The sequence below is a fragment of the Colius striatus genome, chromosome 4 (assembly GCF_028858725.1).
Source record: "Colius striatus isolate bColStr4 chromosome 4, bColStr4.1.hap1, whole genome shotgun sequence".
Taxonomy (NCBI): Eukaryota; Metazoa; Chordata; class Aves; order Coliiformes; family Coliidae; genus Colius; species Colius striatus.
The window spans coordinates 69,861,182-69,874,758 of record NC_084762.1 but is presented as its reverse complement, the minus strand read 5'-3'; the positions used below and the strand labels follow the sequence as shown (position 1 = coordinate 69,874,758).

Sequence of the window (13,577 nt, the reverse complement as noted above, 5' to 3'; positions counted from 1 at the left end):
GAATCTCATGCAGCCTAGATGATCAGATTTCAGCCTGCACTGCATCAAGAAGTTTGTTCAGAGTCCAAAGTCAGTACACAATTATGGAAGATAGTGCATTTCTTTAACATTGTTGCTTCTGTATCTATTTTGCTGTGTGAATACATAAGAGCTGGGTGCATTTTATTTCAAGAACACTTGATTAGTGCCCAAATGAGCATTATGTTTGTACAAAGACTCTGAACTAAGGGAAAGTCATGAATTAAAATTGAAAGATTTATTTACAATGCATCCACATTAATCTTATAAAGGTTTATGACCTATTCTTCCCTCTACACACATTCAAAACCTACTCAAATATTATTATATTATTATGTTTAAATTAATAAAATATGTAAGAAAATAGATAGTAGGGCAAAAGTAAGGAGTTTAAATTCAAATTGCATGGTGAATAATAACTTGACCATAAATAGAAATAAAATTAAAATGCTGCTTTTTTTTTAACCAAAAACGTAAATATACTGCTAGTATTTCAAAATATTCAGCAAATAGCGATATGATCTTCTGGACCAATGAAGATGAATCTCTCTCAAAAAGAAGAGATGATGAGACAGAGGAAGATTTCAAAACTGCTAATGAAAATTAAGAGCTTTTTTAAAATTCCATGGAATCTAACATATCAAGAGTTTGTTTCAAAACTGTAAGATAATACCTTTATCTTAGAAACTTAATTAGCACTTGAGCTGTTGAGATTTTTGGTAGTAGTGGACCAGGGAGTACCTATACAAGTTAATTCACTCATTCACTTTCCAAACCTTTATATATTTCAAGTTTGGTTGCTGAAAAAAATTTCCTGTTGTGCTGCATATATTCTCTTACATTCCTAGGAATCAATGCCTGTAAAAGTTTCCATTATCTTAGCTAATATAATCTTAAAGTGTGTCACGCTTCTTTCAACTGCCTCTCACTCATATTAGAGGCTGTCTAGAATCTCAATTTTTAAAAGTTTAGAAACTTTGTTCAGATCTTTAACTCATACTCATCTGTGGTGTTTCTATTCACATTTATTCTTACTGCAATATTGTTCCTCAGCTCAAATATCTCTTTTCCCTACATAGGTCTCCACCAGATTTTAATTTATGGCCAATTGCCTCACAGTATACTTTGCTATCTTTTTTAAAGCCACGTTCCCAGTAGCTTTGATCACTGAAAGAGACTTTATACAGCTTTCTATGTGAATTCACCTTTTGAGTGTAGCTGGTCAGAATGACTCTCACCATTGGCTTATATACCAACACTAATTCTTCCTTCACTGGCACTATGTCAGATGCTTTCTAGGGTTATATTTGCATCTGTGTTTTCCATGGACAGATTATAGTATGGCTCATAGGCACGAGGTTATTGACTAAAACACTTCAATATTTATCTTTTTGTCATCTGCAACTGATGGTCCCACCCTTTACAAAAGGAATTCTTACAATTTCTTTCCAAATGCATGTCTGCATTCTGTAGCATTACATTTTTTCTTGTTTCTATTGCAGAGACTAAATAATTCAATTTTTCCTATGTAGAAATGAGTCTTACTTTTTAATGTTCCAAACCCAATGTCCTATCAAATATCATTAACACACTGCTACATTTTGTTCCAACATCATTAAAAAAATACTACAGCTAGCTCCTAACACTCCATCGGGTTCCTGTGCAGGTAAAGGAGAAGAATAGGGTCCTTCCACAGACAATTGAGAGCAGAAACAAGTTTTAGTCCTTCTGAACCTCTCCTCAGAGAAGCCTTCTATGGAATATAAAGGGAGCATAATCAGAATAGCTAAAGTTAGCTTTTTGAAGAACTCAAATCCTGCACAAAGCAGGGAAACATTAGATTTCCTACTCATTTAGGATGTGTGAGCTTAGACTCAGAACTGGGGATAGATAGAGGGTTCTGGTTTCTATAACATTACCCACGGTGTGATTATCAGCACGTTGAGGATGTGTTTTTGAATCAATACCCTTCATACTACGTTTTTCTTTCACTGACATTTTTGTCAGATATACTAGCAAGTTTTGTGGAAATTTGTATAGCTATGCTTTGGCACATCCTTCTGAAAACTGACTGTTCAAAGTTGAGATTCTCCATCATTTATTCAAAATAAAATATTTTTTTCAAGACACAGGTTGTAAATACAATGACAAATCATAGTTTCAGTACTCAACAAAAGCAATAGAAGTTCTTTTGCAAGATCAAGAGTTTTATTTCCAGGTAGACAGGAGAAAGTTTCTTAGGTGTTGCAAGAAGAAAGCTTATTACTGGAATCAGCAAAAAGTAGTATGGATTTTTTTCAGGCAGCAGCATACCTGTATGAAATACATTTTCCCAGGAGTCACTTGGTAGATAAGAGATGGAATTGAACTCAGGTATTTCCTGAACATGGCCAAAAAGCAAGACAGAATTAAACTCTAGATTGCAACTTAGAAGAGGATAAACTTTGTTTATTCTGAAAGAACCTATTGCATTTCTTGATCCTTGTTTTGTCTGAACTCAATGCAGAAAACTTCCAAGACACACAACTTAACAGATGTAATATATGTTAGCACACACAACACAGTATTTCTATGGCCTATTCTTTCAAGGCCATTTTCTTCCACTATGCATCTAAATCTTTTCTCTTGGCATGAGAAGAAATAAGGTACTGTCATTTTATTCACTAAACAAACAAGTTTAAACCTACAAGGTAAAATTACAAACCTAAAAAATAAAATCTTAAGAAAAGTACATTATTGTTATATTTCTATTGCTACATAAGTTGCTTTTGTTAAACAAAATATGTTTGAGTCATAAAAAAACTGTGTACACAGTACACAAATTGTGGTCCTGACTTTTTCATTTCCTAGCCCACATGAAATTATTACTTCTGCAAGGAATAAACATTTCAGCTCTGTAAAGGAGTATACTGTGTAGTACGTAACATAGTCCTAGTCTTATTGTAACATATGTACAAGGATCAGTGTCCAATTTGCTAAAAGAACATCGTATCAGCTTAGAAACAAATCCTAGCACAACCTAATGCAAGAGATTTAGATAAGTATATTAAAAGGGTTTTAATAAAGTTTGAATGGGTTTCATTAGTCAATACAATTAATAATGCATCCCCACACAAAGCACATATAAAATATACATTTTAAAATTATCAGTGTTCAACATGCAGCCTCTTCCATCTGTATTAACCAGAGAAAATTTAAAGTTAGCATTTCACTACTAGAAAATAATAGAGAAGGAGATAATACAAACCAAATGAGAAGCAGCCCAAGGAAAAATCAATTTCTCATCAACTGCAGGGCAACTAACTTTAAACAAATTCACATAGGTTATAACAGTATCAAATAATAACATGATTCCTGTAGGCTATATTGCAATGATAAAACACCAATTCATGACTTTTTTAGTGGAAATACTGTGAAATAACAAAAAAAACCCCACATAGTTTATAGCTTATCCCTAGAAAGCAGACAGAAGAGGCCTTTGGCACGACAATAGTGCTAAGTGTATTTTACTGTGAGATAGCTAATGCCCTGAGCAAACTCAGCAACAGCAAGAAATAAGAATTATTTTAAATTCTTTGCATAGAAGCTGAAAAATTAGTTGTGACATGTTAGCTCAAAACAAGAAAGGATTTCATTACACTGCAGATGGCCTGAGCAAAGGGAATATGTGACACAAAAGGAACTACGATGAGATTACAAAATGTATCAGAACTGTTTGATTAATTTCCTATCTGGGGAGTTCTAAGAAATAGACACTACAGAAACTCAAATTAGAGAAATGATAAGCACATATTTCCAGACTTCTGCTGCTTCTGATTTTAAAAGCTTGACTCCATTTTATCCAATGGCTTTATTGCTGAAGAATTTTCACATCCTTAAACTGTACTTCCTTGGGTACCATGATACATGTTGTGTCTCCAGAAAACTGCTACACACATTCCACTCTGACATTCTCCATTCTTCAGTTACAGCTCCTTCTATTAGGAACTTCAAAGCAGGTTTAGGTCTTGAGAAGCTACATTGTTTATTCAAAGACCACTTTGCAGTGGTTTTTTTATTTCTTCCCTACTCAAGGCACTGTCATACCACCTCCTCTCTACTCACCTTTGGGAAGTTCTTCTAAAAATGTAGACATTTTAGGCAGGCTTCACTCTTAGTCAAGATCTTCCCTTGCTATGACATTCACATCTCCACAGTAATTGAGACAGGGCTTAAAAACTGTTAAGAAAGAAAGAGCAATACTCTGCTGTACTCCCTGTATTGGGCATAGCTAGCAAGGTTTCAGTACAAGGCAGTTATGACCTGTGTGGGAAGACACATTGAGCTGTCCCAGGCCAGTCACAGCCATCTCCAAGCAGCTGTGACAAAAGTGTGTGACACCATCCGATAAGTGTTAAGTTTAGGATACAGTCCAAACTCATGGCCCAGTTGCCAGTTGGGTGGCACTCCAAATCAGTCCCAGTTTGCATATATAATCAGACAGCAAGTAATTGAGGATGAAATTTCAAATATGAATAAGCACAAAAAAAGTTACTCAAGAATCACCGTTATCTAGATTTTGTAATTTCCTGTTCTGCATGCATAGATCCCATTAAAAGAATTCATTTCAGTGCAGTATGTGTTCACAGGTGTTTGAAAATCATCAGTCCTTAGGTTTGAAGATATGCTGTGGGTACTGGAATGTCCTTATTGTTACTATGACCCTGAGTAAAAGTTGAAACTGAGGAAACTTTAGCAACACCACCAGTGTTTTGTTTCCACTTAGTGAAACAGATGCCATTTTTACCTGTGTTAGTAAATATCCATAACAAAACCTAGATGAAATAAATTTTCCTGAAAACATAAAGTAAGCATAGCCCCTCTTCCTCCACCTGCACATCAGTCTTTAACTTGATTATGTCCTGTCATCATTAGGATATTACCATATAATAATGAGTACACTTTCATGGGCAAATGGAAAAAGCATGTCTTGTAACTTAGTGAATACATCGGATAAGCTCTAGCCCTTACATAGCCACTTGGTATGTACCTTGGTGAAAAGCATCAGTGGGAAGTCATTAAGTGTGTCACTGTGTCCAATAAAAATGGATTCTTTCTGCCTGACTTCTGCTCAGATATAGAATTAGCACTGTTTCCTTCCATTACTTTCCAGTACATTAAGCTTTTTTCCTTTCATTTTAATTAGTACACAGCAGCCACCACCTTCACATTTCCAAACCAACGAGTACGCTGATGCTCAGCTTCAAGAGATTGTCAGAAAAATGCGGGAAAGGGCAACAGTCTATAAGGAAAAGCTGAAAGACCCAGTGCTGTCCTCCCCAGAAGGCAGTCCTACAGCTTGTAAGTGACTCTAGAAATAGCTGTGCATTTGTTGAGTTTAAAAATGAACATGATTTCATGAGAACAGATAATACTATGATAAAATCTATAAGTAAGCACGGCATGGTTATGGATTAGTTTGTGTCCTATGAAGTCAACTTACCCATATTAGCTACAGTAAGCCCAGTAAGTTCTTAGGTATGAGTTCTCATTGAATCCCATCTGTGAATAATTTGGGAAAAATCCCTTTGGCAATGTCTTGAATCATCCCTGTAAAGTAGTTTTCTATATTTTAAAATAGCTACTAGATATGTTTATTCATGGATATGAATGTGAGACCTGTGAAGAAACATACATGTCTTATCAGTAGATATGAATCACTCAGATTACATTTGCTGTGTTAAAGTAAATAAAATTTTAGCCATGGCAGCAATCTTCCAGACACATTGAGGACTCTAAGCACATGCTTTGAATAGAGAAAACTCATCTGAAATTAATTAAACACTCACTTTTGACAAGATATGAAACATAAACCATATATTATATTTTTCCTCTTCACAGGAAAGTTTGACTTTTATTTTTCCTTTTCACAAGGAATTGTGTTGTGATTTTATATCCTGATATTTTTAGAGGATGCTTATTGCTTAGGGTTTTTTTAATAAGCTCTAAAAGATAGTGTCTGAAGTATTATAAGCTATACCAGCTGATAAAAGATTTTTTTTTTAATTAAATAATTTCTTTGTTCATTTACCTCTTTTGTTCTTGTTGTAGAACTTCACAATCATTTATTTCCTAAATCATTATAGATCCAATTTTTACTTTACTTCTAAAAACTGTTTATCCTACTCAGAGGTAATACCTCCAGGATTAATGTCTTGACAAAATTATCCATACCAAAGATGGCAGAACTGGGCTTAAAGGAGTGTCACAAGACTTTTATAAGGCTAGAAATACACCAAACCACAGACTTCCCATTAGTTTCACCTGCTGCATCTTTCATATAAGGTCACAGGGAGGGAAGAGATCAGCCCACGGCACAGACATCTTTTCTTATCTGCAGTCTAACTGTATGCATTGTTTGCAACAGTCACATGAAGAGAAATGCCCAGTTACATTAATGAATGCTGAATTATGAATTACAGTATTTCTTAGCAGTGTCCAAGGAAATACAGTAATATGCATATACTTATTTATGTGTGTGTGTATATATATATATATGTATATATATATATGTTCTTGATTGCCGATGTACATGATTATATCAATAGTGATTTTTTTTATCCAATCTGTTTTCTAATGCATTTGGTCTTATAATGAATTTTAGTTTGAGTCACTGACAAATGTTTTTATCATGATGAGGTTCATGTAAATGTTAAAACAGGGTGTAGTAATTGAGCCATTATTAAAATGTCATCCTTTGTGGTATTGAATGTGTCTAGCACCAAAGAAGCCTCCACCCCCACCAAAAGAAGAAAAAAAACAAGAAAAGAAAGAGGATGCAGAAGCAAAGCCAGAGGAGGAACATTACTGTGATATGCTGTGTTGCAAATTCAAAAAACCTCCACTGAAAAAATATATGGATTATCTGCAGCTACCAGAAAGCATAGACTCATACACAGGTAAAATAAAAGCTATGCAGTAGAATGGGCTAAAAGTGTACTGAAGCAATCTAGTATTACATAGCACCTGTGAGCTACCGTAAGATCCATATTCCAGTTTGCAATGAAGAGGGATGCATAGATCCTGCCTTAAAGAATGTTTACTCCAAACAGTGGAAAATGAAAAATTACAACAGCTGTAAAGATGGCATGCACAAAGCTGGTGTGCAAGCCAACCACAATTAAAACCAAATCTTCTGATTCTCGGTCTAGAGTTTGTCCCATCAATGGGCCAAATAATTCTTTAGTCAGGTATAACATACGCCATCAGCATGCAAAATGTCTCAAGTTTATTCAGATGCATTAAATTCAGTATGCTTTCTGTCCTGTTTTAGATCCATCAAGGGACAAAAGACCACGATTAAACTGAAGTACCAAAGGCTTGAGAATTGCCAAAGGGCAGGGAGAGCTTAATTGCCACTTATGGTCCAGGATAAAACAGACCAGGCTACTCGGCTTGGGGAAGAAAACAAAAAATAATTTAATCCAACACCAACCAAAACATAACCATATTACCCCAAAACATAATCAACACAGAGTGGTACAACAATGAAGAGTACAACCAGCCCTTTAAGACCACCTTCTCCCCAGCCCTCCCCTCTTCCTGGGCTCAGAGCCCTGATCTCGGTGTCTTTTTCTCCTCCCTTACTGATCAGCTCAGAGGTGCAGGGAATGGGGGTTTCAGTCAGTCTATTCCTGATAGCTTCTGCCATTTGTCTCTCCTCAGGGCAGGTGGGCTCCAAAACAGTCCTCCCTTTACCTCTGCAGGGTACCTCACACACCCGACAGCCCTGAACAGGCCACTCTGACATGTGTTCATCCCAAAGGCTGCAGCTCCTCTCCACCTCTCGTGTGGGTCTGCTCTGCTGCCTGCAGGCTCTCCAACATGGCCTGTGCCATGGCTGCCTCCTCACACAGTCTCTCGCCCATCCGGGCGCACTGACGCAGAGCTGCTGGTGGCTCTCAGTCCTGCCATTGCCCGGCATGTGTTGCAGGGGTACAGCCTGTGTTCTCACCATGGCTTGCAGAGGGGTCTCTGGTCTGGTGCTCCTCCTTCCTTCCTTCCTCCTTCTCTGACTGTGCAGTCCGCCTGGTCACGTCCATCTTGTAACACTCTTACATCTCCTCCCAAGCACGTCAAATTCCTGTCCCTAAATAGTGATGGCAGAGGCATCAGATTGGCACAGCCAGGCCGGAGGTGAGTCTGAACCCAAGAGCCAGGGGAAAGACCAAGAACTCTTTACTGGGTGTTGACTGCAACCCCTCCTCCTGTTACCAAGCAAAAGCGGCTCCTTGCTAAAATATAACACTTTCATAAAATCATCCTTTTTCCCTTTTGCAAATTCTTTGACTCCTATTTCCAGCCTATATCACTTTAGCAGCCTGTGCTATTGAAAAAAAGAGAGAATGGTAGGTTGCTCTGGGCAGAAACATTCTCAGAGATTGCAGTGGAACAAATGTGTTTTGAAGAAGAGAGAAGATTCTAAACTCATGCCTGTAAATTCAATGTTTTTTCCTTTCAGATCGCCGTTACGTAGCATGGCTCATGCTTGTGACAGTCGCCTATAATTGGAATTGCTGGTTTATTCCTCTTCGCTTTGTGTTTCCATATCAAACCCCAAGTAACACAATATATTGGTTTACCATAGACATCATTTGTGATATCTGCTACTTGTGTGACTTACTGATTTTCCAGCCCCGAGTGCAATTTTTAAAAGGTGGAGATATAATAGTAAGTATTGGAAGGGGGATTTGCACTGGTAGCACATTACAGGCATTTCATGTAGTCTGACACATATTTTGCTGCTATTTCAAATCTATGTAACTTTTTTACTTATCAAAGGATACCTATGGTATTCTCCATTGACATTCAATTTTCCTATTTTGACAGCAAGAAATATATCCAGTGTCTACATTCTTTGGAAGCAATGAATGAGAGCCTTTGGAACAGAAATAAAGCTCTTTATCACCAGGAGTAAATTAGTGCAGCTTCACTTGAATCAGTAGTTATATCACTATATATTCATACCTATATGCATGTCTTTGTACATTTGTGTGAAACTTTCAGCTTGCTATTCACCTTGTGCAAGGATCCTAGTTGAAGACTGCATATTCTGGGCTGGACAGGATATACGTGTTTTGTTACAGATTGTGAGATTGTAGGGTTTTTTTGCCAAAACCAGAGCAAATCCCTATATTTTCAGCATCCTTTGAAAACAGAGATATTTTCTTTTGATAAAACCTGTACATTCAATTTTTCTTCTTGACACTATTTTTGTATTACCTTTTTATGGGAAAATACAAATTAAATCTCCCAGCAAATCTCTGAAAAAAAGGGAAAAGTTTGTCTTTAAGAGATCAAAAGGGATTCCAGAACATCAACTTTTCTTTAAAATCATCATTATTTTGGATTCTTTAATTTCTTATGGAAGAAAACCTAATGAAGAAAAATATTATTTTAGATAACTTCAGTGTGACATTACTGAGTCAGCTGACAGGAAATTCAAAATTATATATCCTCAAATGTAATTTGGAACTAGCTTTAGTTCAGTGCTTTTACATAATATTTTACACATTGTGCATACAAGATATGTTTGCAGAAGAGTCTCAGATAAAACTGTGCAAATATAGTTTGGAGAGATATTAAATGCAGTGCAGCGTAAAGTACTTTTCCATGCCATGACATTCAGTAACTGGCAATATTGCCTAAATCCTCCAAAACTCAGGTTTTATGAACAAGGTTAAAACTCTAACATGGGAAGCTTACCTTGTATTTCCCTTGAATCTGGTTGCACAATTTACAGATGTTAATGCCTGAAGAGATCATCTACTGCCAGATCTCCTGCATTTAGTCTAATGCTTCAACTGATCATAGAATCATAGAATGGTAGGGGTAGGAAGGGACCTTTAGAGATCATCTAGTCCAACCCCACTGCAGAAGTAGGTTCACCTAGATCAGGTCACATAGGAACATGTCCAGGCGGGTCTTGAAGACCTCCAAGAAAGGAGACTCCACAACCCCTCTGGGCAGCCTGTGCCAGGGCTCTCTCACCTGAACAGTGAAATAATTTTTTCTTATGTTTAAGTGGAACTTTTTGTGTTCCAGCTTCATCCCATTACCCCTTGTCCTGTTGCTAGCCCCAATAGAAAAAGAGATGTCCCAACCTACTGACACTCACCATTTAGATATTTAAGATTTTTAAGGTATTTACAAGTGTCTCTGGTATAAATACAGAAAGTATAATAATAGACACATTTCTTTGGATATTTGTGATTATCCTTTCTTATTAAAGTATTAGAAGTCGTTCCCATGGAGAGTAATTTAAAAAGAAATAGCTAATCATTACTAATGAATGCAATGTTGATTATTATAATGCTAATAAGGCTTGCATGTTAATGCTAGCTCTCAAGTAGCTAATTTTGTACAGCACCATCAGAAATGTTCTTTGTATTTTTCCTGGAACCGTTGAACTCAATTGCATTTTTTGGCCCTGAAATTGAAGGGATTTGGGTCAAGCACCAACTGGTACAGATGTCTTGATGGAGAAGATTTGTGGGAAAAATGTAACTTACTTTGTTAGGTCAGAGGCCTGAATTAAGAATCACCAGATGAATCTGATTTTTTTCAAGTAGGTCTAATAAAATTTGTCTAATATAAACTGGTCTAATAAAAGTACTATTTCTCCCTACAGATATCTCTCCATTCATAATTTTAGACCATTGTTAATATAATTGTTATCATTCTGCTATTAGAAAACAAATATTATTTCTGTCATGTAGCAAAGGCTCATTGCAAACTTTCTGTTCTTGACTCTGCCATTTTCTCCATTATCACTGTAGTCCGACAAAGTGGAAATGAAAAAATTCTACCACAGCTCTGTGAAGTTTCGGGTAAGCAGATCTTGTGTTACTGATGTCAGTATGGAAGTCCTGGCTGTAAAATTTCACAGGATTTTTTTCATTAATTGAAAATCACTTTTGGTTTAAGAAAATCACCAGAAAGCATTGGCTTGATGGCATGTCAGTGCTCACCAGCAGAAGATTGTCATGTTCATAAGCAATGATTAATTATAAAACAGAATAATTATAAATATTGATTCTAGATAAAAATACATGGTTTTAAATAGAATTAATAAAACCTCCGGTTTTATGGATTTGTGTGAAGTCATCCCCACACACATTGTAAGACAACAGCTCAGTTTGCTAGAAATTCATTAAAGTTCCTCATGGTACTAAATACGTCATCACTTACACAAGTAAAAAAAAATAAAATAAAAATCAAGCTAAGATTTTTGATGCTCAAAGTAGTTTGTAAAAAAAAATGCATTTGATTTTTAAAAATTGTTCAGTTTTTTACTAAATATTGTTTTGGTCAACAGTCTATTGAATTCCATAGAGTTCTATGACACTGAGCCCACATCTCTAAAATCCCCTATTCTGTACATACTTTTACATCTGTCTTATTTCAGAGTTAAATTTGTCTAAGTGACTGTAGTATCACTACTTGAATACTTGAGATTAGGCTGTCCAAAATTGCAGGATGTACACAATGTAGGCATGTGAATAAACAGCAAGAGAACCAAGTGGATGTGTGTGGTTTTAATTTAAGCTTGCAGACGCAGTATATTTAGTGTTCTTGATTTCTGCACAACCTAATGGGAGTTGAGTGTTCTCACCACGTGCAAGATATAGATAGAATTTGGGAATTTGTCATATGATTAAGTACGAATTAACAGTTACTGATATTAAAGTACTTCTCACTGAATTTTACCTCCTCTTTGATATTTACCTGAGAGAGGGGGAGAGACCATAGAAGGCTGTTCTCATACACTTTCTTGGTTTGGTTTGCTTTTCTTCCCAGAGTTCAGGTAGTAAATGCATCTCAATTGCATGGAATAAAGTGTCAGTGCTGCAGGTTAGTTGCTGCCAACATGAGTTACATGTCTCAGAGTAAAGACATTTCTGATTACAGTGAGATGAAGCCTACAGTTCTACATCCCTCGTTTGTTCCCAAATAATATCAATGACAGAGCAAGGTATCATAGGATCTTTAAAAAAGCCAAGCCAGGTTTGACATAGCTTTTCTTTGCTCTGATTGCTTTAGCCAGTCTGATTTTAAAAGCCATAGGACTTGTTAGAAGTCCTTGTGAGTGCTCTCTCCACCTCGACTCAGCAGCCACATGGCAAATTTTACTCTTGTCAGAAGTGTCACTGAAATAACAAAATGTATTAGTAAACAAATATCTGAGATACAGTAAATAGTCCTCATGAAACAGAATAAAATCTCAGGCACGGGGGACTTAAAAGCAGGGCAGAGCAAAGCTGTTGGTGTTTTCAAAGAGATAATCTTCCCTGCCAGTACTTGGGAAGTTACAGACTTAGCATGCTGACTGTTCAAATATGATATGCAATCATGATGCAATCTAAGTAGGTTTTTGACAGCAAGTAAGTATGATTTTTGTGAAGTTTAAATTGACCTCTCTGCTCTTCAACAGCTTGATGTGATATCAGTATTGCCATTTGAAGTTTTATACTTCTTCTTTGGATTTAACCCAGCATTTAGAGCAAATAAGATGCTAAAGGTAAGACCTCTGTTAGTGATGGATGGTTAACCACATATAAATGTTTTTACAACCCAATGGAAAGTCATTTATAATACTCAGGAATATGAAATTGCAAAATACCGTCAAGCTAAGCTACAAGATCAGTAAACAAAGCAACAAAAATTAGGCAAATTAAGCCCTTATTCTGTTATTTTTTTCTTCTGGCTTTATTATTTCCTACTATTGAAAGGTGTTTTGTGTTTAAGGCTGGTTAGTTTCCATTATGTAAATTAGATTAAACTACCTGTTCAGTTTTCAAAGATCAAAAAATTGATTTACAATCATTGATTAATACCAATGCACTTTCCCCTTCTGTTGGTAATGACAGTTGTTTAAAAGCAAAGAAGAGCATTTTACGAACAACATAAACTATTTACAGCATATTGAAGAAGCACAAACACACTTTTGTTAGGAAGTCCAAAGACATCTGGAGTTGTGTAATCAAGGGGCTGAGAAGAGATTACACAGCAGCCCTCTTCCTGCATTTCACAGTACCTAGCAGGCTACTCTGCAGCTAAATACATTCCATTTCTGACAGTCAGCTTTCATTTAAATTTGGGCAAACATAGGAACTCTGAGAATTAAGGGTTTCGGTTTACAACAAAACCTCATCATTCTACAAATCAGAAACAAAAAAAAATATGAAAGAATGAAAAGTTAAGTAGTACCTAGTATTAGGCAAATAGAAGTGTATTAAACAAACCAAAGAAAAAAGCTACACGTGACTATTAAGTGTTATCACTAAAGGTCAACTATAAATAATTAATACAAAGTATTAATACGATACAGCAGAAATTGATGCTAGATGTTATAATCTAGTATTTGGTTCTTGATACCTATGATCATTTACTGGAGAATTATGAGAATTTCATAAAGAGAAAAGGGGGATTTTTATGAATGTAATTCTCTCTGACAAAGTTGTTCAAGCAATTCTCTATGTTTGAGGAAGTTGAAGTCATTCACCTGCAGCAGTCCGACC

The 13,577-nt window shown here is 36.1% G+C and overlaps 1 protein-coding gene across 1 annotated transcript in view; it reads left to right on the top strand.

Moving 5' to 3' along the window:
- CNGB3 (cyclic nucleotide gated channel subunit beta 3) overlaps window positions 1-13,577 on the top strand; it is a 61,769-nt gene that overhangs the window by 26,295 nt on the left and 21,897 nt on the right. The window contains exons 4-8 of the mRNA XM_061994599.1: window positions 5,204-5,358; window positions 6,777-6,956; window positions 8,519-8,727; window positions 10,836-10,886; window positions 12,491-12,577. Coding sequence (XP_061850583.1) covers window positions 5,204-5,358; window positions 6,777-6,956; window positions 8,519-8,727; window positions 10,836-10,886; window positions 12,491-12,577 — 682 coding nt within the window. The remainder of the gene's footprint in view (window positions 1-5,203; window positions 5,359-6,776; window positions 6,957-8,518; window positions 8,728-10,835; window positions 10,887-12,490; window positions 12,578-13,577) is intronic.